Genomic DNA, 27019 nt, shown 5'->3' with positions numbered 1-27019 from the left:
ATAGTTTTTTTTATATATTTTTGGGTGATATTTATTATAGCAAAAAGTAAAAAATATTGTGTTTTTTTCAAAAAAAATTGTCGCTCTTTTTTTGTTTATAGCTCAAAAAATAAAAACCGCAGAGGTGATCAAATACCACCAAAAGGAAGCTCTATTTGTGGGGAAAAAAGGGACGTTAATTTTGTTTGGGTGTGATGTCGCACGACCGCGCAATTGTCAGTTAAAGCGACGCAGTGCCGGATCGCAAAAAGTGCTCTGGTCAGGAAGGGGGAACAATCTTCCGGGGCTGAAGTGGTTAAACAGCGGTAAAGCGCCACTAAAACTGGCGGCGCTTTACCGCTAACGGACCCGCCACCCCACTGTTAAAGCAGCCTTAGCTCTGGGGCAAATTCCCCTACAAAGTACACAGTCTATTTGCCTTTAGTAAGTCAACCCACTTAGTATCATTATTCATTACTAAATAATTTGGCGACATCCGTCATGGGTATATACCGCAGATTATCAGTAAAAGGATTATGTAGGCTTGTTTCTTGTGGAATTGCTAGCGGATTAATTGGAGTTCTTTTATCTTTGTGGTTAGTGCGGTTATGATTTATTTGTTTCGCTAATGACATGACAGTTTGATTTAGATTTATAGCAGTTCAGATTAAAATTCCCCTGGAGATGTCACTCCTGTTCCTAAAACGATATACAGTATATTGTTGGAAGTTGCGTCACCCTCTGCTACTCCGGGATAGTCACGGCTGTCACACACACACCTTCTCTCCAGGAATCGGATCCTTAACTCCTTGTCTGCTATTGGAATGGTATTTGTGACCTGTTGAAAACCTTCACAGCTCTAGTTGGTTCCTGTCTAATGAGAGATGGGAGTTCACCGCTTTAAGACAAACACCCCTCCTAGGATCGGCTGTCTCCACAACCAGGTTGGGTGCCGGTGTTCTGCCGAGAAAGGTCGACCCATTGGATAGTGTCCGCCCTGTCCTGTCCAGGCGCAGCGCTTGCGCAGTACGGAGGACAAAGGAGACGCCGAAAGTCTCCGAGCATGAACAGCTGTTCATCAGTTGTACACGGCGCCTGCGCAATTAACACTACATTGTGCCACACGCTCCCGATGCTCGTGCAACTCTGCAAGGGGCGGGTGTAGGGGCAGATGCATACAGAAGATGGCCAGAGCTCATACGATGGGGGTGGATTTCTCAAAGGGGCGGATGTAATATTGAGAAGCGTGTAAAGTACACGTCTTTTGCAGTTTTACAATGATGGGCAGAGCTGATAAGGGCGGGTAGTTCAATGTTGATGGGCGGGTTACATACATAACACAAGCAATTTCAATACTTTACTGACTAAATTTCGAGCTTTCTGTATGCATCTGCCCCTACACCCGCCCCATCGTATGAGCTTTCTGTATGCATCCGCCCCTACACCCGCCCCATCGTACGAGCTTTCTGTATGCATCCGCCCCTACACCCGCCCCATCGTAGGAGCTTTCTGTATGCATCCGCCCCTACACCCGCCCCATCGTAGGAGCTTTCTGTATGCATCCGCCCCTACACCCGCCCCATCGTACGAGCTTTCTGTATGCATCCGCCCCTACACCCGCCCCATCGTATGAGCTTTCTGTATGCATCCGCCCCTACACCCGCCCCATCCTATGAGCTTTCTGTATGCATCTGCCCCTACACCCGCCCCATCGTATGAGCTTTCTGTATGCATCCGCCCCATCGTATGAGCTTTCTGTATGCATCCGCCCTTACACCCGCCCCATCGTATGAGCTTTCTGTATGCATCCGCCCCTACACCCGCCCCATCGTATGAGCTTTCTGTATGCATCCGCCCCTACAATCGCCCCATCGTATTAGTTTTCTGTATGCATCCGCCCCTACACCCGCCCCATCGTATGAGCTTTCTGTATGCATCCGCCCCTACACCCGCCCCATCGTATGAGCTTTCTGTATGCATCCGCCCCTACACCCGCCCCATCGTATGAGCTTTCTGTATGCATCCGCCCCTACACCCGCCCCATCGTACGAGCTTTCTGTATGCATCCGCCCCTACACCCGCCCCATCGTATGAGCTTTCTGTATGCATCCGCCCCTACACCCGCCCCATCGTATGAGCTTTCTGTATGCATCCGCCCCTACACCCGCCCCATCGTATGAGCTTTCTGTATGCATCCGCCCCTACACCAGCCCCATCGTATGAGCTTTCTGTATGCATCCGCCCCTACACCCGCCCCATCGTATGAGCTTTCTGTATGCATCCGCCCCTACACCCGCCCCTTGCAGAGTGCATCTGCCCCTACACCCGCCCCTTGCAGAGTGCATCCGCCCCTACACCCGCCCCTTGCAGAGTGCATCCGCCCCTACACCCGCCCCTTGCAGAGTTGTACGAGCATCAAGAGCGTGCGGGAGCGTGTGGCACAGTGTAGTGTTAATTGCGCAGAACAGCTGTACATGTTCGGAGACTTTCAGCCTCTCCTTTGTCCTCCGTACTACGCAAGCGCTGCGCCTGCGCAGTACAGGGCGGACACTATCCGATGGGGGACAGTTCTCGACAGGTCACCGGCTCTGTTTGCAACAGAGACATAGGAACAAAATGATGCTGGATATCCGCTGTCCAATATTCACCTTTATTTTGTAAAAACAAGAGTCCAACGCATAACAAGTGGATACAGACCAACTGCACAGCTAACGCTTTTCACACTGAATAGGGTGCTTAATCATAGCTACAGTGCTACACATACAGTTATATATACACACACGCCTAGATAATCTAGACAAATAGACAAAGCATGTGAGACATTAATTGTCAATAGAACACACCTGTGAACATCAGATTGTAGATCAACCATTAAACAATGTAAAAAATCTTCACAGAGAATTCTACATATTAAAATATATTAAAATATATATATATATGAAACAAAAACGAAAGACAAAAAAACAAAAAGCATAAAACATCCACACACAGTGTCCTTTGTTATCTTTTATCTGACCCTTGGGGCAATATTCCACCAAATGCAAAGGCACAAGAGATCTGATCCAAGTAGTATATATATATCCAGCAAGGAAGAGCCTTTGGCAATTAACCGTCAGCTAAGCACAGAGCTCTGAGAAGGAAGGGCTGAGCCCAGCCCTGACAAAGAGATTGAGGTCACAGATCCCCAATCCTTTCTCTGAAGCCTCAGCTGCGCTGCAGAATGAATGAACAGAAAGCACTCTGTACAGACTTTGTTTCAATTATGAATGAACAAAAGTGTGATTGGTAGGAACCGCTCAATGTGTTCATTTAGGGAAATAAAGGCGCCAGAAAAGTTGACATGTTTACTGGCACCTCACTCTCCATCCTGATCCCCTTCTAATGGCAGCTAGGTGGGAGAGAGAGGAGGAGAAGCCAGAAGCACTGCGGGGGATCAGAGCTGCTGGAGAAGAATTGTGGACAGGAGAGTGGGTGCCTGATCCCCTGTGGCTCCCCCTGCAGAGGCTGACAGATGGTGGGAGGGAGGGGAGGAGAAGCTAGCTGCGCTTCCCGGACTTCCCTGTTGAACTTAGTGCCCATGCCCTGTATAAGAGGGATAGTTCCACCCCCTTATTGGCAGTGGACATCTTTGACATTCCCATCGGCCTCCCAGTGATGATTTCATGAGGGTTTACATGGTGGTCCCTCCCCTTCAAATTCCAAGGCTAGAGGCAGACAGTATACCCAGCTAAGAGGCGGTTTAAAAGAAGTACCTTGTTGCTTTGGATGTTCTTGATTAGGGAAGAGCTTGAGTTTGTCCCTCAGTTCAGGGAATTCATTGCCTGGGAAGAGACTTGAGTATTTAATTTGGGAAGGTCAATATATGGGTTAATAATATTTATTGGAGCCAGCCAATCTATGAGAAGCTGTGTTCAGAGGTATAGCTTGAGGAGATGATAAATGTTTGGGCGCACCTTTCCAGAACTCTTTCTCTCCTGGGGTTCTTCTTGAAAGGGTGCAGTGTATGAAGAACTGTTGTCAAGGCTTGGCCCCAGCATGAGGGCATGTTCTGAGGGCCCTGGATACCTAGCCACTTTCTGAAGGGCTAAACAGAAACACTCCTGACTGAAGAAAGTCATAGAGTAGCTGAGTAGAAGCCACTGCCTGGACCTTGGAAGAGGAACCTTTGCCTAGGGAATAGGGACTTTGGTATTTTTGTCTATTTACAGATGAACAGAATTCAAATTCAGGAACAAGAAATCACCCAGACGGCTCTCAAAGGGTCACAGATTTATCTGGCTTTTCCCTGTTCATCAGTCCTGCCCATCCAATTTATTATTAGCAGTCCTTCACATATGATATAATAATATGTGACACCCTCTTTTGAGCTTTTCTCTAAGGATTCCCCATCGGACCTACTGCTAATTCAGTGTATCTGTCCCCCAATTTTACACATATATGTTTGGGTATCCTGCACCCCAAAACCCTCTCTCCAGTTTCAATACTACTGTCAGGGTCCGGAACGGATCCTGCAACCTCTGTGGTGTCTGGCTGTAAATCTTCTGGTTGTTGGCATGGTGCGGGTCTTCCCTATTTATTATAGCAAAAAGTACGAAATATTGTGTTTTTTTTAAAAATTGTTGCTCTTTTTTTGTTTATAGCGCAAAAAAAAAAAAACAAAAAACGTCGAGGTGATCAAATACCACCAAAAGAAAGCTCTATTTGTGGAAAAAAAAGGACATAAATTTTGTTTGGGTACAGCGTCGCACGGCCACGGAATTGTCAGTTAAAGCGACACAGTGCCGTATCGCAAAAAATGGCCTGGTCATTGAGCAGCCAAATCTTCCGGGGTGAAAGTGGTTAACGGATAATCATGCGATCGTACGTCGCTGTACCCAAATAAAATTTATGCCCTTTTCTTCCCACAAACAGAGCTTTCTTTTGGTGGTATTTGATCATCTCTGCACTTTTTTTTACTACTATCAGAGTCCGGAACGGAACCTGCAACCTGATTGGTTACTAGACAGAGCTGCACCAGAGTCTGTGTGCTCCAGTTTTAGTAAATCTTCCCCCACTGTGTACGTGTACTTTGGCGACACCTAGTGGCCTTGTTTAGCTAATGCAGCTCATTGTAATTATGTTGTTGTAACACTGTTGCTACTTTGTGTATATTTTTTTATCTAGTATCATGTTTCATTTATCTACAGCTGAGTATGTGTACATGAGTGACATCTAGCGGTGTAATTGTGCTAGCACACCTTACTTTTGCTTTTTTTAAAAATATTTATTGAATTATTTATTTATACTTTTTTTTAGAAATTTTTTTTCATGTATTATTCCTCCTAATTTGTTATTAATATATTTACATAATTTCCTTATTTTGTAATTTTTTATTATATATTTATAACATATTCTTTATATAGTAATAATATATATATTATGAAACACTCTTGATTTTTTGTATGCTTTATATTTGAATACATTTTTGTGCAGCAATCCTCTGAACTTTTTTCTATATATGACCTGTGGGATGGTCTGATTGCATTGCACATAGAGATTACCAAAGTGCTGTTCACCCCACCTGTTTTGGATATATATACAGAGAAAGAGAAAATAATCAGTGCTTAGAGTATTAGAGCAGACAAGTTATTTATATTGTAATAAATTGTATTATTATTATCAGTGGCGGCTGGTGCTCAAAATTTTTGGGGGGCGCAAACAATTTTCAGAAAAAAAAAAAAACATCAAACGCAGCAACTGTGGCATCAAAGGCAACCACTGTGCCATCAAACGCTGTCACTGTGCCCATCAATTGCCACCACTGTGCCCATCAAATGCTGCCACTGTGCCATCAAATGCAGCCACTGTGCCCATCAAACGCTGCCACTGTGCCATCAAATGCAGCCACTGTGCCCATTAAACGCTGCCACTGTGCCATCAAAAGCTGCCACTGTGCCCATCAAATGCTGCCACTGTGCCCTTTACATGCTCCCACTGTGCCCATCAAATGCTCCCCCTGTGCCCATCAAATGCTCCCCCTGTGCCCTTTAAATGCTCCCCCTGTGCCCATCAAATGCTCCCCCTGTGCCCATCAAATTCTCCCCCTGTGCCCTTTACATGCTCCCACTGTGCCCATCAAATGCTCCCCCTGTGCCCATCAAATGCTCCCCCTGTGCCCATCAAATGCTCCCCCTGTGCCCTTTAAATGCTCCCACTGTGCCCATCAAATGCTCCCTCTGTGCCCATCAAATACTCTCACTGTGCCATCAAATGCTCCCACTGTGCCCATTGAATGCTGCCACTGTGCCCATCGATTGCTGCCACTGTGACCCCCCCGCCCGCTCGCCGTCTGCCCGGCACTTACCCTGTCTTGGTGGGGCAGCGCGTGATGGTGGCGAGCGGTGTCCTCCATGGACATGCTCCTCCATGTCGTCCATGTCTTTTCCCATCCTCTCCTCTCAACCTCTCCTCCCGACGATTGACGACCAATCACAGCTCCTGTCATTTCAGCCAATCAGGTGACGGGTAAGAGACCCGAGCACCTGATTGGTGGAGAGGCGGTTCAGTGTTAGGAAAGTGTCATTCATTCGCTTTTCTAACACACCTGGGTGAACTGCGAGCGCTAAGCATGGCGCTCGTAGGTCACCATTTTTTACACATATTAGAGCCTATGGCTCTAATCTCTAATCAGTTGCTTCAAAAACACCCCCCATTGCTGTAATTCAGGTGCCTGGCGCCTGAAAAGGGGCCAGGCGCATGAATAGGGGGTGGCAGATGCGGCCATGGATAGATCCATGCAATGCATGAATCTATCCATTGGTCATAGAGGGGGTGGCTGAAGAGAGGAGGCGGCGCCTGTGCGCCCTTATGGGCACACCGCCACTGCCTGCTCCCCATTTACACCTGAGACCTTGTAACACTAACGAGTCACATGACACCGGGGAGGGAAAATGGCTAATTGGGCCCAATTTGGACATTTTCACTTAGGGGTGTACTCACTTTTGTTGCCAGCGGTTTAGACATTAATGGCTGTGTGTTGAGTTATTTTGAGGGGACAGCAAATTTACACTGTTATACAAGCTGTACACTCACTACTTTACATTGTAGACAAGTGTCATTTCTTCAGTGTTGTCACATGAAAAGAGAGAAGAAAATATTTACAAAAATGTGAGGGGTGTATTTACTTTTGTGAGATACTGTAAAGTAAAAAAATATTGTTTTTTTTTCAAAATGTTGCTCTTCTTTTTTTGTTTATAGCGCAAAAAATAAAAACAACAGACGTGATCAAATACCACCAAAAGAAAGCTCTATTTGTGGGAAAAAAAGGACATCAATCTTGTTTGGGTACAACATCGCACGGCCGCGCAATTTTCAGTTAAAGCGATGCAGTGCCGTATCGCAAAAAATGGCCTGGTCATTAAGGGGGAAAATCTTCTGGTCTGTAAGTGGTTAAAGTCTGACTTTACGTAATATTTCTTTTAATTGTGGGATTGTCTATTATCACATTGTTGCAGGTTTGGAGGGCATTTTGTACTTCAGATTGATATAATTGCCCTGGACTATCTACTTTTGTCAGGGATATGCAATTAGTGGACCTCCAGCTGTTGCAAAACTACAAGTCCCATCATGCCTCTGCCTCTGGGTTTCATGCTTCTGGCTGTCAGAGTCTTGCTATGCCTCTTGGGACTTGTAGTTCAGCTGGAGGTCCGCTAATTGCATATCTCTGTACTATGTGTACAATAAATTGCATTATCATTTATGTTTTATTTATTTTTTTGATTACAAACTTTTTTTTATTGAAAGATCAGAAACATACATACAGTTTATCAGACAGAGTCATTAGTATTGGATAAAGTTTGGCGCCTATAAGACAGGAGATATTGAAGTCGAGTTAATGAGAGACAACAAACATAGGATACTTCCAGCATACAGTATATATCAGTTTTAGAAGACTACAAATCCTATGCAGATATATAGAGTATATTTCAGGATAATAACAGAGGGGCATCCAAGTGTTTCCATTTTTTGTCATATATATATGCATAGTGTCATATAAGGTGTGGTGGATCCGCTCCGAAAGTTTTATTGCTTCCATTCTGGCCAGTACCTGTGACCAGGAAAGAGCTGAGGTATGCCAATTTAGTGCGGCGACCCAGTGGATGGCTACAAAAAGCATATGGATAAGTCTTTTGCATGGAGTGGGAATATTGGGGATAGATGACTACATCTTTTACATGGAAATCTTTGTTATTCCAAAGCCACAGGAGGTCCTGGGATGAGTCCAGAAGCGTTGCCAAGCTATCATCCTGGTATGGTAAATCTCCACTCTTCATTGCTGCATTGTTGAAGTTGAAGGTTAAAGGAGGACTCCTGCTGGGGAAATGTTCCTGGGAATGCCTAAGAGGGGGAGCCATGATGCAAACCCAAGGCCTGAGAGTTCCAGTGAATAAGGCGAGAGAGAGATCTGAGGTGTCAGTCCAAAGACCCAAGCCTAGCCCAAATGCATCATTTCCAGTCTGTCTGTGGATGTCAAGTTCTGTCCTTACAAAGAGGCAAGTTTTTTGGGGGAGGAGAACTTTCTGATTGCATGGATGAGTACAGAATCATATCCTTGGAGGTATTTTAAATGTTTAGGAAATGAGATTAAAAGAGAAGTTATTTTTTTTTTGCCCCATAATACTTACCTAGGTAGATGTAGCATCGGTCCAGTGCTGCATCTGTCCCCCGGCGCCTCTACACTGAGAACCGAGCGATTGAACACGATGTCTTGGTTCTCACAGATCCCCGAGCAGAGAGCTGCTGACTGTCAATCAGCAGCTCTCCTCTCTGCTCCTCCACGCTCACTGGAGCGTTAAGCTGTGGAGGGGCAGGGAGCGGCCGTCTAAGGCTCTCAGCAGCTCGCTGGGAAGCTGAGATGGGTGTCAGTCCAGGCACCTGGCGGATCCAGACTTTATTGTCGGGATGACGCAGTGCCTGGACTGATTCCTGTGATGTCAACAGAGAGCACACCGCAGCCCGCTTTCTGCTGAAAACGGGTCACAAGAGTGGAGTGCAAAACGAATTGCACTCCTGTGACCCATAGGGGAAGCCCAGCCTAACGTGCTCAGGCCGGACTTCTCCTTTAAGGAGTGAAATGATGTGGACTTTCTTTGTATACTGGAAATTTGATGGGAATTTCAGATCCAGAAACCAGAATTTCATTTATTCGAATTCAAATCGAAGTCCATTCGAAATCAAATTTATTCTATTCAAAATTTGAATTTTGGGAAATGGTTATATTCTTTCTATTCTATGTTATTGTTTTATTTAATTTAATTTTATTCTTTAACTATTGTCTATTTTTTTCTATGCTATTCAATACTTGAATTTCGGAAGTAGCTTATATTCTTTCTATTTTATTCTATTCTATTCTATTGTTTTTTATTCTATTCTATTCTTTTACTTTACTTTTTACTATTTCTTTTATTACCTTTTACTTTACTTTTACTATCCTTTTTTCTTTTTACTATTTCTTTTATTACTTTTCTTTTTACTATTCTTTTCTGTTCTATTGAAATTCACTATTTCTATTTACTATTTCACTATTTCTATTCACTATTTACTATTCTATTCTATTGTTTTTTATTCTATTCTATTCTTTTACTTTACTTTTCACTATTTCTTTTATTACTTTTTACTTTACTTTCACTTTACTTTTTTGTTTTTACTATATATTTTATTACTTTTCTTTTTATTATTCTTTTCTGTCCTATTCAAATTTATTCTAGATAGTTATATTATTTCTATTTTATGCTATTCTATTTTTTTATCCTATTCTATTCATTTATTTTCTATTTTATTCTGTTTGTTTATTTTCTATTCTATTTTGTTAAAATGATTCAAATTTGAAATTTATCTGAAATTTAATTTCTCTCCGTTAAATTTGTTACTTTTGTAATTTGGAAATTTGGATACCTCAGAATTTCCGAATAACAAAAAGTTTGTCCGAATTTAGATTCAGAACAATACGAACACATATCTAGAGGGTTGCCACTTTTTCTTCAAGCCAAACCTGCAAACTTTAGTGGCATATGGCAATTTTTTTAGTAGTTACACATTGGTGTAGCCAAATCTATTTTCTATGTTATTCTGTTTGTTTATTTTTTGTTCTATTTTGTTCTCTTTGGAAGTTCGAATTTGAAACGAAAATGATTCAAATTTGATTTGAAAAAACGATTTGAATTTAATCTGAAATTTAGTTTCTCTCCGTTAAATTCGTTACTTTTGTAATTTGGAAATTTGGATACATCCGAATTTCTGAATAACGAAAAGTTTGACGGAATTTAGATTCGGAACAAAGCGAACACATGTCTAACTGGAAGAAGCTTATATTCGTTCTATTTTATTTTATTCTATTTTTTTTTATTCTATTCTTTTACTTTTCTATTTACTATTTCTTTTATTACTTTTACTATACTTTCTTAACGAACCGCACATGTCTAACTGGAACAGCAGATGGCAGCAGAGGCAGCAAAACTGGGGCTGGGCAGACAGCAGGCGGCTAGGTTTGCCACCTTTTCTTCAAGCCAAACCCGAACACTTTAGTGGCATATGGCAATTTGTTTTGTAGTATACACATTGGTGTAGCCAAATTTATTTTCTATGTTATTCTGTTTGTTTAATTTTTGTTCTATTTTAAGAAAAAGTTTAAATCTGAACAGAAAATTATTCAAATTCGATTAGAAAAAATGGTTCGAATTTCAACTGAAATTTCGTTTCTTTCCGTTAAATTTGTTACAATTGTAATTTGGAAATTTGGATACATCCGAATTTCTGAATAGCGAAAAAATTTGTCTGAATTTAGATTCGGAACAAAACGAACCGCACATGTCTAACTGGAACAGCAGATGGCAGCAGAGACAGCAAAACCGGGGCTGGGCAGACAGCAGGCGGCTAGGGTTGCCACCTTTTCTTCAAGCCAAACCAGAACACTTTAGTGACACACGGCTATTTTTTTTTTTTGCAGTATACACATTGGTGTGCGCAGCCTATCGCATTATGATGTGCACCCCAGAGCACAAACATACATGTGTGTATATCAGCAGAGCAATGGTTGGTGTCAGTAGGGCAGCGGAAGGCAGGGTTGGACTGGGACAAATATTTGGCCCTGGACTTCATCCAGACTGGCCCACTTTAATTTTGAGTGTCCCCCCATCTGCGCCCCCTTAGATCAGAGTGTCCCCCCATCGGCGCCCCCTTAGATCAGAGTGTCCCCCCATTGGCGCCCCCCTTATATCAGAGTGTCCCCCCATGGGCGCCCCCTTAGATCATAGTGTCCCCCCCATCGGCGCCCCCTTAGATCATAGTGTCCCCCCCATCGGCGCCCCCTTAGATCATAGTGTCCCCCCCATCGGTGCCCCCTTAGATCATAGTGTCCCCCCCATCGGCGCTCCTTAGATCATAGTGTCCCCCCATCGGCGCCCCCTTAGATCATAGTGTCTCCCACATCGGCACCCCCTTAGATCAGAGTGTCCGCCCTCGTCCCCCCATCGGCACCCCCTTAGATCAGAGTGTCCGCCCTCGTCCCCCCATCGGCGCCCCCTTAGATCAGAGTGTCCCCCCATTGGCGCCCCCCTTATATCAGAGTGTCCCCCCCATGGGCGCCCCCTTAGATCATAGTGTCCCCCCCATCGGCGCCCCCTTAGATCATAGTGTCCCCCCCATCGGCGCCCCCTTAGATCATAGTGTCCCCCCCATCGGTGCCCCCTTAGATCATAGTGTCCCCCCCATCGGCGCTCCTTAGATCATAGTGTCCCCCCATCGGCGCCCCCTTAGAACATAGTGTCTCCCACATCGGCACCCCCTTAGATCAGAGTGTCCGCCCTCGTCCCCCCATCGGCACCCCCTTAGATCAGAGTGTCCGCCCTCGTCCCCCCATCGGCGCCCCCTTAGATCAGAGTGTCCGCCCTCGTCCCCCCATTGGTGCCCCCTTAGATCAGAGTGTCAAATTTTTATCATTTTCTTGAATTGTTCATAAATTTTCACTATTTTTTTAGGAGCCCTGTTATTGGGCTATGGTGAAATATCAGGGGTCCAAACAGACCACTGATGTCTCACTTTTGAGACGGAGAAAGAAACTGAGGACAGAGATTCCCCAGTGCTTTTCTCTGCTGCCTGCAGTAAACATAATTTACCATGTTTCAGTTATGAATAATGAAGACAGGAGCGATTGGTACAGATCACTCACTGTGTTCATTCAGAAAAGGAAGGCTAGTTAAAGGGGTTGTAAAGGTTAAAAAACACCTGGCAGTCACCGTCCCCCAACCCCCCCCCCCCGTTTTACTTACCTGAACCCCTTCATTCAGACGGCGGGGACGCTCTGTCTCTCTCTCCACGGGCTCCTGGCTCTTTATTGGATAGATTCATAGCAGTGCAGCCATTGGCTCCCACTGCTGTCAATTAAATCCAATGATGCGGCCACCGGGGGGGGGGGGGGGGGGGGCAGGGCCGAGTCCTGCATTTGGCCTCTATGGACACCGAATGCTGGACTTGGGAGCGCACCCGCAAGGTTATCCCCCGGGAGAGCGCTTCCCCCAGGGGGTTGTCTGATGCAGGGAGGAGCCGCGAGAGCCGCCGAGGGACCCCAGAGGTGGATGTTCGGGGGCCACTCTGTGCAAAACGATCTGCACAGTGGAGGTAAGTATGACATGTTTGTTATTTAAAATAAAAAAAAAAATAAAAATGACCTCTAATGCCCCGTACACACGATCGCACATGATCGCACTGAGAATAGCAATTATTAACGTATTTGCATATTTACTCACACAGGATTACTAGTATATCATTGTTTATTGAAGTTGCGCATAGTTATTTGTTTGCATAGCAATATTTACAGAGCAATATTTACACATTCATTTTAAAGATATACACAGCTGGTAATAAGTTGCGCTGATCACTCTTTATATTAATTCCAGGGACAGGCCAAGGTCAGGGCAGGAAGTGTTCAAGCATGGTAAAGGTAAGCCGGGTCAATACAGGAAACGAATGCAGGAACACAGGTAATAGCTGCAGATCAGTCAGCGCTGGCTAATAACACTGCTGGAGTTTAAATAGTGCCATTGAGATCCCGAGATATTTCAATGAGGAACTCTACAGTGCAAACAGGAATGTCTCTTTCAGGACTTATACTTCTTTACGTGGAACGTTAAGGTTAAGGATCTCTGACTTAGTGAGATTCATTTTAAAGTTCGAGACCTTACCAAAAGCAGCTAAGGCAGTCATCAGGTTGGGTAATAGACCTTGGATTGTCGTACATGGAAAAGAATGCCATACTCGTATGTGCTGTATTTTGTGTTATTTTTCAGCATCAGTAGAAAGCAGAAGTTTGGGTTTCAGGTCTAAAGGGTCCCTCCCCAGATAAAAAGTTGGTGTATATTGTTATGTGTGGGAGCAAGATACCTTGAAAGGTTTTGTAGTGTTTAGCAGTGTACTCATCTGGCCCAGGGGCCTTACCAGAAGCTAGGGATTTTACAGCAGTACTTACTTCATCTACTGGATTGGGAGCCTCCAGATGTTCTAACGCGTCAGAGGGGAGCCTAGGTAGGTCAGCTTTGGATGGAAAAAATCAGCTATAATTGCCTTGTGAACGTCCAAGTTTGACACTAGGTGTTCTTTTTGAACAGAGTGTAGCAACCCCTAGTGTGTGCTAGAAGTGTCTCCGAAAATAGAGCAGAGTGCTCTTCTTCTTGCGAGGCCCAAGTTCCACCAGTTTGCCTCGCATGAAGCCTTTTACGCTTCCCAGCAGAGAGGAAATGTCTTCAGCGGCGTTGTCAGCAAAATATTGGTTTAGTTGGTATCATCGGTATCCAAATTTGTGTTCTTATGGGGACATGATATGAAAAAGTAACGACTTCAATGGCAGCCTTATGGAGCCATTCCAGCTGGTGATGATCAACAAAAATGTAGTCGATTCTCGAATAGGTGGAATGTAAGGAGGAATAGTGTGAGAAATCTGGTTCAGTCTGGTGTAACATCAGCCAAGTATCAATTAGTTGGAGATCACGTCAACGTAAGTAGGCTAGCTTTTTGTTAGGGAGGCATGAGGACCTTCGAGATGTATCAACATGAGGGACGAGGGCTACGTTAAAGCGGAGTTCCACACAATTTCCTAAATTCAGCTTATTAGCAAGCTGGCATAATAAATATTGTCAAATGGCAATTATTTTTTTTTTTCTCCTAATGCCCTGTACACACGACCGGTTTTGCCATCGGAATAAACTCTGAAGGTTTTTTCTGACGGAGTTCCGACGGAATTGCGCTCAAGCTGTCTTGCATACACACGGTCACACCTAATTCCGACCGTCCAGAACGCGGTGACGTACAACACGTAACGACGGGACTAGAAAACGGAAGTTCAATAGCCAGTAGCCAATAGCTTCCGTCTCGTACTTGCTTCAGAGCATGCATCGTTTTTGGTGCGTCGGAACAGCATACAGACGAGCTGGTTTTCCGATAGTAATTTGTTCCATCGGAAAAATATAGAACATGTTCTCTATCTAAGTCCGTCTGAATTTTCGACAGAAAAAGTCCGATGGGGCATACACACGGTCGGAATATACGATGAAAAGCTCCCATCGGACACTTTCTGTCGGAAATTCCGCTCGTGTGTAAGGGTTACCTTTTTATGCTTTATTTATGCTGCGTTTCCTGTGTGAGCCACCCGCGGGTATCGCCGTCATATCCGGCGGCGCACTATCTCCAGGGAGCTATGAATCAGTCTTCCCAGGAGTCAGCGTGGCTAGCCGCATGCTTTTGTTTTTCTTCATTGCCATCACAACGGGGTGGGCACTTCCGACAACGACGCCTGTTGTGATGGCAACGTCGGAAGCTTACGGCGCTGCGACGTGTCAATAATGCGCATGCGCGGGAACGGGCGGTGCATGCTGGTAGCTCAGCATGCACCGTAGCTCAGCATGCACCGTATCCCGGAACTGTCTGCTTGTGGGCTTCACATGCCCACAGGGAAGATGACAACTGCCAGTAACACATAATATAAGTTAATTTTATATATACGAAACCGGACATCAGGGGGTAACTTTGAAAAAACAAGTTAGTGGGACATTTACATTATACGAACTTAGGAATTCAGAAAAAAAATAAAAATTGATTTGACGGTGGAACTCCGCTTTAAGATCACCTGTAAAGACAAGTAAGCCGTTTGATTCCTGGCCGGTGGGCCTGGTCATTGTTTCACACAATGACCACTTTTCACTCTCCTCTCCACTTCCTTCTTTCCCTCTTTCTTTTTATTTAAACCCATGTTTGTCACTTTTTGTATTTTTATGTTTGTACGCGATTTTGCACCAGTGGCTGGTAGGGTGTAGGTCCTCGGGCCTGCCCTGAAAGTTCTGGGAGGGTGTGGACATGGCCTTCTGGCTTAGTTCGCCCTCCCTCATGGGGTCTTCCTTTGGGGGAGCCCCACCTAGTACTTGGATGCGTCTGTTTCGGCAGATCCTCCAGAAAAAGGGGTCGGTCTGGTTTCGGCCAGAGGGACCAAGTGTAAGTACCCCAGTCCCCGTCTGGATCCTCACGCCCCGGGGGGGATCAGGGCAAGGCCCTCTGATTTTAGAGGGCTTGTGTACACCCGTTTCAGGCTTTTGTGTTTCACTCTTTCTGTGTGTTCACATTTTTTTTGGCACCGGGTGAAGTTTTTGAGTGGGTTTCACACACCATGGGCTAAAAAAAAAAAAAAGACAAGTAAGCCTTGGGAAAAAGTGGACATCTTCGTTTTAGATGGAAATGCAACTTGCTGCAAGTATGTTCCTGATTAGTACCTTTAGGAACAAAAATCTACCTTGTGGGTCCAACATCATATCTTGGAATTGAAAGCTGATGTTCCTATGAAACCCAGTGGTGATTCCTTTAGCTTTACGAACATCTGGAGTGGATCTCAGGAATGGATAGACAGAAATAGAGGTGCTTTGGCAGGTATAACGGCTCGCATATATATGTACTTCATCTGTGTGGAGTTCAGCTTTAAAAAGGGAAAAATACTATACAGTGGAACCTTGGTTTACGAGTAACGCGGTAAACGAGCGTTTTGAAAGAGCAACTTTTCTTTTAAATTCTGACTCGGTTTGCGAGTGTTGTCTCGCAAAACGAGCAGAATTCAAGCTAATGGGGTGTGCAGTACCGCATTTGGCCAGAGGTGTGGGGGGCAGCGTTGACACATTTGGAATGGTTCGGAGCCGTTCGGAAATACTTGGAATCACTCAGGAACTGAGTATTTTCAAGTGTTTCCGAGCCTTTCCGAGTTCAGCCGAGCTGCCCCCGAGTATTTCCGATGCTCTCTGGCGCCCCCCACCTCTGGCCACATGCGGTATTGCATGCAATATGAAGTCAATGCGGAACAAATTATCTTCATTTACATTGACTTCTATAAGGAAACTCGCATTGATATGTGAGTGCTTTGAATTACAAGCATTCTCCTGGAACGGATTATACTCATAATCCAATGTTCCACTGTACCTGGAAAGCTACAGACCGGTACACATGACTTCTCTTATTTGCAAATAGTTTCAAAGTATTGTAAGAGATGATGTATAAAATGATATAGTATAGGGATAGGCTGCACACGAGGCTATAGTTCATCGATTGGATATGCGGAATAGTAAATATTCATTAATTACTACGTACAAGAAATTCCAGGATCTGAGTATTTTGTTCTATAATGGGTGTGATATCTCTCTGGTCATGTGAGGTCACATCGTTCTTCAGAGAACTGCATCGATCCAGAGTCTTCCTGAGTTGCAATTAATTAATTGTCAACTCTTAACTATACATTATCTATGAATGTGATACACTAGAAATTACTGGTAAACCTCACTCGTGAGCGAGCTTCTGGTCTTGTGTCATCAGTTAAGAAAACAATGTAATTATGAAATAAATTGATTTTGTGAATTTTTTAGGTAAAAAAATACAATTAATAATAATAATATTAATAATGTGGTGGATGGAAGATACATCTGTTCTGTACGCGGTTTTTGATATAATTATGCATGCATTCCTTGTATAAGCAATAACAATTTTACTAGAAAATCCATCCCGGACATTTCATTGCTGCTCCTGGGTGGGTCTGCACAGGGCGAGGGTGGTTAGAAGACATATGATTGGCCCCTGTCTTACTGATTTCTGTCCAATGATTGACCATCACTTATATATATCTATCGCCATCATTTGGGTATATTTTAAGGAGCAATGCGGGATTCATTCATCTGACATTATTTGGAAGCTCCTAAATAATAAACTTGTGTGAAATGTGCAAAGTGCATAAAAAAACCTAACAGAAATAATCTTTTGTGATGCTGAATTCTTAAATCTCATCGTAGATGTCACCTGATTTGTCTCCTGAGGTTAATACATGCTACAAATAAATATTACACTGTTTTATTATATAAATGATCATATATATTATATTTTGATATTTTTTATAAAATAATTTTGATTCTATATAAAAATTATCGTAATAAAATAATAATAATAATAATTTTAAATATAATTTTTAATTAATATATATATATAAACCTTATGAGATCAAAGGGGTAAAATACTAATAATCCACATGGATGGAATACTCTCTAAATGCATCAGAGGATCATAGCGCTCAAAAGGATATTTCAGATATCGAAGGTGGGGGATTCTAGTATCAAACAAACTCCTCCAGGTCGGCACTCATCATGGTCACGGCTCCATACACACACACACACAATATATATATATAGTATCTCACAAAAGTGGGTACACCCCTTACATTTTTGTAAATCTTTTCTCCTATCTTTTCATGTGACAACACTGAAGAAATGACACTTTGCTACAATGTAAAGTAGTGAGTGTACAGCTTGTATAACAGTGTAAATTTGCTGTCCCCTCAAAATAACTCAACACACAGCCATTAATGTCTAAACCGCTGGCAACAAAAGTCAGTACACCCATAAGTGAAAATGTCCAAATTGGGCCCAATTAGCCCCCCCCCCGTGTCATGTGACTCGTTAGTGTTACAAGGTCTCAGGTGTGAATGGGGAGCAGGTGTGTTAAATTTGGTGTTAAATTTGGTGTTATCGCTCTCACTCTCTCATACTGGTCATTGGAAGTTCAACATGGCACCTCATGGCAAAGAACTCTCTGAGGATCTAAAAAAAAAGAATTGTTGCTCTACATAAAGATGGCCTAGGCTATAAGAAGATATAAGAAGATTGCCAAGACCCTGAAACTGAGCTGCAGCACGGTGGCCAAGACCATACAGTGGTTAAACAGGACAGGTTCCACTCAGAACAGGCCTCGTCATGGTCCACCAAAGAAGTTGAGGTCACGTGCTCAGCGTCATATCCAGAGGTTGTCTTTGGGAAATAGACGTATGAGTGCTGCCAGCATTGCTGCAGAGGTTGAAGGGGTGGGGGGTCAGCCTGTCAGTGCTCAGACCATACGCCGCACACTGCATCAAATTGGTCTGCATGTCGTCCCAGAAGGAAGCCTCTTCTAAAAGATTATGCACAAGAAAGCCTGCAAACAGTTTGCTGAAGACAAGCAGACTAAGGACATGGATTACTGGAACCATGTCCTGTGGTCTGATGAGACCAAGATAAACGTATTTGGTTCAGATGGTGACAAGCGTGTGTGGGGGCAACCAGGTGAGGAGGACAAAGACAAGTGTGTCTTGTCTACAGTCCAGCATGGTGGTGGGAGTGTCATGGTCTGGGGCTGCATGAGTGCTGCCGGCACTGGGGAGCTACAGATCATTGAGGGAACCATGAATGCCAACATGAACTGTGACATACTGAAGCAGAGCATGATCCCCTCCCTTCAGAGACTGGGCCGCAGGGCAGTATTCTAACATGATAACGACCCCAAACACACCTCCAAGACCACCACTGCCTTGCTAGAGAAGCTGAGGGTAAAGGTGATGGACTGGCCAAGCATGTCTCCAGACCTAAACCCTATTGAGCATCTGTGGGACATCCTCAAATGGAAGGTGGAGGAGCGCAAGGTCTCTAACATCCACCAACTCTGTGATGTTGTCATGGAAGAGTGGAAGAGGACTCCAGTGACAACCTGTGAAGCTCTGGTGATCTCCATGCCCAAGAGGGTTAAGGCAGTGCTGGAAAATAATGGTGGCCACACTAAATATTGACACTTTGGGCCCAATTTGGACATTTTCACTTAGGGGTGTACTCACTTTTGTTGCCAGCGGTTTAGACATTAATGGCTGTGTGTTGAGTTATTTTGAGGGGACAGCAAATTTACACTGTTATACAAGCTGTACACTCACTACTTTACATTGTAGACAAGTGTCATTTCTTTTGCAATATTTTTATTCATTTTTTAACAAGTACAAGATCAACATTTACCATCATAGTACGAAGTAATGGTACAATTAATAAATCGGTTATGAGTAGGTTACATCGCAAATTATCTTATATTTATGTGAGGTCTTGTGTATCATTGTCCCTATTCTAGGTTCATATAGTATGGTCAGACCTATACCGAAAAAATAAAAATAAAACCAAAACAATACAAATGAAAACCTCCTCTAGGTGGTGCTCCAACGTGTAGCACGGGAAACCTCATGCTCTGCCACTACTAGGCGTAATCTATTAGGTTAACTTCTAAGTGGACCCAGGGGTCATTATGGGTCCATGGGCCCTTAGTGGCCAATTCAAGATGAAGGAGAAGAGAGATAGGAAAGGAATGAGAGAAAGAAGAGTAGAGGATAGTGGAGGGGGGTGCACTCTGGCCCTGGAGAATAGTACTCCTGAGCCACTCCCATTTCATTATGTAGCCGAGAGGTATTTAATCCAGGGGTCCCATATTTTGTCAAACAAAGCTATCTTATCGTTTTAAATTGCCGAGAGGCGTTCATTCACCATTATCCATGATAGTTTAGATTTTAGCAAGTGAAAAGGGATCGTTGGTGATTTCCAAGATTTGGCAATCGATATTCTTGCTGCTACAAATATGAAGGCGATGAGTCTCTTCATATGGTTTGATGTCCCCTCCACTGGGCATCCCAACAGTGCCTGTAGGGGTGACTTAGTGAGATTCACGTGAGTCAGTGAATATATGAAATTATATGTTCGTATCCAGAACCTTCACACTTTTGGGCATGTCCACCATGTGTGGAACATGGTGCCGTGCAAAGTGTAATTTCTTCAGTGTTGTCACATGAAAAGATAGAATAAAATGTTTACAAAAATGTGAGGGGTGTACTCATTTTGTGAGATACTGTATATATATATATATATATATATATATATATATATACACATGGGCATCCGCAGAACTTTATTCAGGGGGGGCAAGGGGGGACAAGGTCATGAAGGGGAGGGGCTTAGTCATTCTCACATAAAGTGCAGGCCGCAGTACAGAGATAGTGGTACCCCACTCATAATGGACACAATAGGTGTGCAGATGCAGGAACTCAGTGAAGGAATGATGGTACCCCCCTCATAATGGACAGAGCAGGTTAGCAGACCTTGGAACTCAACTCAGAGACCTTACCAATGGAGTCACCAAAAGGATACAAGAAGCTCTCAGGGGGGTTAACAGTCCAGAATCTAGAAAGCACTAGAACATTTGTAGGTGAACTGACCCCCTATTGAGGAAAAACTCTGCTTGCTTTGCTGTCCAAGAGGCAGAAACCTGACAGTGTGAGGGGGCTTCAGCTTGACATAGGCATGATGTTCTGCATTTGAATGTGCAGGTATTATGTTCACAACAAAAAAAGACCCTTATATCGCTTGTACTTTGATAAATAACCCAAAGCAACCCAAATGTGTTTTTTAACAAAAAGTTGTTCGAAGAGCAGATGGCAAGCGCTGATAACTCCTTTTTCCTTTCTGAATTCCTGATGCCCCTATTGACTCTATTTCTGCAAAAAAATTAGGACACTGTATGGTCTACGTCTCACTTTCTCCTACAACCTGGAGGTTATGAACCCATATTAAAACTGATTTATATTCTTACTCGCAGTGTCAGATTATTCTGATTCCAAGAAAATGTGTGATGTCATTGTACATTACACGTTCTTGTGGCAGGTCTATCCAGTTCTTTCAGTAGGCAAATGAGCTTAATTGGCACAATGCTCAAACACTTGAAAAGGAGGCCTTTTGGATCCAACTTGATTTACTTTATATAGAGTGACTGAACCTTCTGCACCTCGGACGAGAACTTCTCCATACTTCTTTTCTGGCAAGACTTCATTTCCAGTATTCAGACTTACAGAGAGACCCGGTGCTCCCTTATTAAATATACACCAGCAGTACCTTTCAAGTCGGTATTTTCCAAGCTAACCTCTAGGGAAAAATGGGCTTTAAAGACACGCCCGGAGCATATATCAACTTAGGTTCCAATTTTGTGTCTACGGCCTTACTGACCTTATCTCTTATTGGAATACAAGCAGTTTTAGACTCCAACTTTCAATGTAATAAGGGTTACAACCCAGTCCTTGTATGCTTCTACAGCCTCTCGTTCTACCTGTGTCCCGCCATCATCTTCATCTACTTGGGATTATACTATTTTCCTGGCTTCAACAAGAAGAAGGAATGCTGCCCTTGTTGGTCAGGCCAATGGGCTTGTCTCCACGTTTTCCTGGAGCTCGGAAAAGCTCCACTGATTTGGCTCCTGATAGCGCTTGCAGATGGTCGGTACATGTCCTGCTTTGTCTATGCGGCCTCTAACTATCAGCTAGATCGTGACTACTACTTATTCATATTTCAGGTAAGGGCTTCATTTAATGCACCATAAAATGTAATGTATATTTAAAAACTTGATGAAGAAAGTTTAAAAAGCAAATATTGTGGATCACTTTATGAGTTGTACCACTTCAGTGATAAAATCTTCCCTAATGAGGTGGCCCATTTTTCTGAATTGATATGGTCAAAAGCTAAATTATGGTGTCAACCTACCCAGTAGAAACTCAATTATCCATAATAAATAAATATTTGTGGAGTTAAGTGGTGAGGGAGTTACTGTTTAATTCGGACTTTGTAGAAGGGGCAGAGACACCAACTGCTACAGGAAGCTCTCATCATTTTAGGCAGGGTGCCTTTAGGCAAGACATTACCTACGGTGGGGAAATCTCATCATTGTAGATGAGTGGACAGATCCACTTTGGGGAAATCTCACAAATGTAGAAGAAGAGAAACACCAATTGTGGGGAAATATCAACATTTTAGGAGAGTAGGTACATCTACTTTGGGGAAATCTCACTATAAAGATGAAGAGAAACACCAATTATGGGGAAATATCAACATTTTAGAAGAGGAGACACATCTACTTTGCAGAAATCTCACTACTTAAGGAGAGGCGACACATCTACTTTGGGGAAATCTCAATATAAAGAAGAAGAGAAACACCACTTGTGGGGAAATATCAACAACATGGGAGAGGAGACACTTATTATTATAGAATAGGAGACCCATTATTGTGAGAAATTTTCACCATTGTATGAGAAGAGACGTAACTACTTTTAGAAAATCTGACCTTTTTAGGAAAGTAGACACATCTATTTTGGTGAAAACTCTCCATTGATGGTCAAATGACACATATACTTTTGGGAAATTTCACTAATGCCAAAAAACACACAGCTACTGTAGGGAGATCTCACAATAGAAGCATTGGAGACCCATCTACTTTGGGAAAATCTCACTACCGTAGAAGAAGAAACACATTTAGTGTAGGGAAATCTTACCATTATAGGAGAGGAGACACATATCCTGGTGGAAATATTACTATTTCGGTAGAGGGGACACATCTACCTTAACAAAATCTCACTATTAGTTGACAGGTACTTCTACAGGGAGATGAGGCACATCTAGGGTAGAAAAATGCCACTACTGCATGAGAAGAGACACATCAACGGTGGGGAAATCTCATAATTGTAGGAGAGTAGACACAACCACTTTGGAGGAATCTCACTACTGTAGAAGAAAAGAAACACCAATTGTTATTCTGGGGAAATCTCACTACTTTAGGAAAGGAGACGCATCTACTTTGGGAAAATCCCACTTACGTAGAAGAAGAGAAACACCAATTGTGGGGAAATATCAACAACGTAGGAGAGGAGAACACGTCTGTTGTGGGGGGACCTCATTATTGTAAAGTAGGAGACCCACTACTGTGAGCATTTCTCACCATTGTGTGAGATGAGATATAGCTACTTTTAGAAAATCTGACCATTGTAGGAGAGGAAACACATGTACGTTGGGCAAAACTCTCAGTTAAAGCACAGAAAACACATATACTGTTGGAAAATGTCACCATTGTATAAAAGGAGACACATCTACTTTAGGGAGATCTCACCATAGTAGCATAGGAGACACATGTACTTTGGGCAAACATCCCTACTGTAGAAGAAGAAACACATTTAAGGGTTGACTTACTAAAACTGGAGAGTGCAAAATCAGGTGAAGCCAATTAGCTTCCGAGTTTTTATTTTTGTCAAAGCTTAATTGAACAAGCAGGGGTTAGAAGCTGATTAGCTACCAGATTTTACACTTTCCAGTTTCAGTAAGTCAACCCCTTAGTGTATTAAAGGAAAGGACACACATATCCTGGTGGAAATGTTACTATTTCGGCAGAGGGGACACATCTACATCTATCTCATTATTGTTTGACAGATATACTTTGGGGAAATTTCACGACTGTGGAAGAGGAGGCACATCAAGGGTAGGAATTAGGAAACTGTCACTACTGTATAAGAAGAGACACATTAACTGTAGGAAACCCAGAGAGGAGACCCATCTACTGTGGGGAATTATCGTTACTGTAGAAGAAGAAGCACATTAAAATCTCAGCATTATAGGAGAGGAGACACATATCCTGGTGGACATATTACTATTTCGACAGAGGAGACACATCTACTGTAGGCATTATAGGAGAAGAGACATCTCTACCGTGGGGTAATCTCACTATTGTAGAAGTAACACATTTACTGTGGAGAAATCTTACAATCATAGGGGAGGAGACGCTGACTTTAAGTTGGAATCATTGGAAATATCAGCTCTGTAAGCCAATGGTGGAGGAGTTGTGGTGGGATCATGGGAGGCAGACAACTAGTGGTGGGTACCGTCAGTGCGCTGCTTTTTACTATTTGTCTGGAGAAAAGACAGGAGGCGGAGCAGCGACACACAGTTGCAGGCAATGAAAAATGTTTCTAAAGCTATGCAGCCATATAACCCAGTACTGTACAGAATCTTTGGTCCATATACAGAGCAGACCTTTAACCCTTTCTGATCTTTTTTATATCTTCTGCAGACCTCTGGAATGTTGGGTATTACCCTTATGGTCATCCTAGCTTTTTACTTCTCGCAGTGTACTTGTGTGTATTTGGAGGACACTCGGCGTACATACCAAATGCTGTCGGATGTGGAGCATATTCTACAAGCAGATGAAGCAGAGAAAGAAAAAGCTGAGGAGAAGCAAAAGTTTCTGTCTGCTCTGGAGCATAATGGAGAGTACAAGGGCCGGAGACTGCCGCCATACATGCTGAACAAGGAATGTGTGATTGTTGCTAAGCTGAACCCACCACCTGCTGCCCACCATTAGAATGACAAAAACAAGGACAACGAGGGTGACCAAATACACACAAAAATATAGAAAGCATAGCCTTGTACACATTTTAGCTTCTACAAGATCCCATGAAAGTGGACCTATTATTCGATATATTTTCCATGCTAAAGGGGACCTGTCCTCAGATATGCGTTTTCATGTAAGGCACCATCTTTGTTCAGCCACCATCCAGGGTATTCATCCAGCCCAGGTGGACCTGGGTACACAGTTAACAGTTAGGGACTTTGGGTGCATCCCATATGTCCTAGTTTTAAAAGGGTCAAAACAAGCTCACGGCTGCAGCTGTTTCTATAGATCCCCCCCCCCTTCCAGCATTTCCCACTACTCCTGGGAGCCCAGAACCTCAATAAATGTTGTTAGGATTGTAAATAAGAGGATATCAAGGAACATCTATTCCTCAGTGTCCTCTGCAGAGTGTGAACCCAGCAGTGCTCAGCTCTGAGCCCTTCTGTGTTCAGGGCAGTGGCGGCTGGTGCTCCATCGGTAGGGGGGGGGGGCAGACAGACCTGACCACAGACCCCCCCATCACTCCAGCCCGCCCCCCCGCACTAACCCCCCGGCGCTCGAGCCCGCCATCGCACACCATTGACATTACCGACCGCCCCCCCCCCCCCCCCCCAGTCGCCGGCTTACCCTCTCACATACTAGGCCCCTATCAGCCCCGAACTTACCCCGTGCAGGTCATGGCTGTGGCGGCGTCATCCCCCCTCCGTCTCCTCCGTGTTCCGGCCGTCGCTTCACCTCCCGGGCCAATTGGGTCTTCGGACTCCCGGCCAATGGGGTCTTAGGACTCACGGCCAATGGGGTCTTAGGGCTCAAGACCAATGGGGTCTTAGGACTCACAGCCAATTGGGTCTTCGGACTCCCGGCCAATGGGGTCTTAGGACTCACAGCCAATAGGGTCTTAGGACTCACGGCCAATGGGGTCTTAGGACTCACAGCCAATAGGGTCTTAGGACTCATGGCCAATGGGGTCTCAGAACCTGCTTCCTGATTGGCCAGGAGGAGAAGCAGGAAGACATTAGCGAATATAAATTTGTTAATGTCACAGAACAGGGTGGGCTCAGGGCGCAGTGCTCTGCTCCCCGAGCCCACCCTTTTTTGAAGCCAATTAGAGCCTCAAGCTCTAATCATGTGCTTCTAAAAAAAAAAAAAAATCCATGCGTCCGACGCACTGCATGTAGATTAGGGGGCCGGGTGCATGGATTAAGGGGGTTGGCGCTCGTGCACCCCTAATGGATGGGCCGCCACTGGTTCAGAGTTGTCTAAATCCCCAGTGCAGGGGAGTAAACAACAGAATGAATACTGTCTGTGCCCAATCAGCTGAAGCAGAGAGCAGGAGAGACATTAGGGGTCTAATAGACCCCTGATCTCTCCTTAAAGAGTAACTGTCACCTTGCATTATATTTTTAGCATCCATATATTAGTGATTAAGTTAAAAAGATTTTTAAAATAGAAAAAAAAATAAGAAAAAATTAAAAGCACCTCCATTACCCTGCACACACACATACACAAATGCAAACATACCAATAGAATGTACACATGTATATTTACAATCACAATGTCACCAAAAAAGATCTTGGAAATCGACTGGATGAACATGAATAAGCAGGTTCTGCAAAGAGTCAATGAAGCAAAGCGAGACCGAAACCAAAACGAATATCATTACTTGTGATGACTGAATTGATTAGTACCTATTAATTCACCTGAATATCTTCTGAGAACCATGCAATTTTGGAATCTGGACAATCATGCTTCATGAATTGTTTGATCCCGATGGGAGGAGTCGGCACACGTGTATTCACAATTTGCTACTTTACCTGATCTGTGATACGATTCGCTCGTCACTGACAACTGCATCAAATCCAATGTGCAAAGAATGCTGTGAAAAAAAAAACTGTTAAAGGTTGGCTCTCCCCAAAATTGATAATTAGGGATGGATATTGGTAGGTGTAACCTCTCACTGACTCAGAGACTCCTACGGGAGACGTGCTCCTAGATTCATATGACGTAGAGTCTTACTCCTCCTGCTGCAATCTTGGCCACATATCAATTTTGGGTGGATCAACCCTTTAACAGGAATGTCCCCAAACCTTTTCAAGTTTAGAAAATAAAAATGAGCACTTTAAGATATAATTAAAATGAGGAATTGTGAAAATTGACTAGATCCGATTTATATAATATAATATCACATCATACGGTATAATGTATTGTAATATTTATTATAATAAATTATGTATAATAAATATAAAACATTTTCAGTTTTTTTTCCTTGAAAGAATATTTTGTGATCAATTCAATGAAAAGTAAAAACTTGAATGAAACTTTAATGGCTTTTACAGGCATGATAATAGTTTAGCTGCAGCCATTTTTTTTTTCTTTGGATGGAGCTGAGAAGAGTCTTTGTTGGATTTTTATTGTTATTTATGTTCATATTGGGGAGATTTCTACTCATGAA

The 27019-nt window shown here is 43.5% G+C and overlaps 1 protein-coding gene across 1 annotated transcript; it reads left to right on the top strand.

Moving 5' to 3' along the window:
• The first annotated feature begins 21029 nt into the window (after positions 1-21029).
• LOC141102665 (uncharacterized) lies at positions 21030-25167 on the top strand. Its single transcript, XM_073591577.1, has 2 exons — positions 21030-21708; positions 24247-25167. The coding sequence occupies exons 1-2, from the start codon at positions 21295-21297 to the stop codon at positions 24535-24537; spliced, it is 705 nt and encodes a 234-aa protein (XP_073447678.1). The 5' UTR covers positions 21030-21294; the 3' UTR covers positions 24538-25167.
• Positions 25168-27019: the final 1852 nt, after the last annotated feature.

The sequence above is a fragment of the Aquarana catesbeiana genome, linkage group LG07 (assembly GCF_042186555.1).
Source record: "Aquarana catesbeiana isolate 2022-GZ linkage group LG07, ASM4218655v1, whole genome shotgun sequence".
Lineage (NCBI taxonomy): Eukaryota > Metazoa > Chordata > Amphibia > Anura > Ranidae > Aquarana > Aquarana catesbeiana.
This window is presented reverse-complemented; position numbering and strand designations above follow the sequence as displayed.

Coding starts and splice junctions, on each gene's coding strand:
- LOC141102665 (XM_073591577.1), top strand. CDS start 21,295: ATGGGCTTTAAAGACACGCCCGGAGCATATATCAACTTAGGTTCCAAT. Junction 21,709..24,246: donor ACTACTTATTCATATTTCAG/GTAAGGGCTTCA, acceptor TATCTTCTGCAG/ACCTCTGGAATGTTGGGTAT.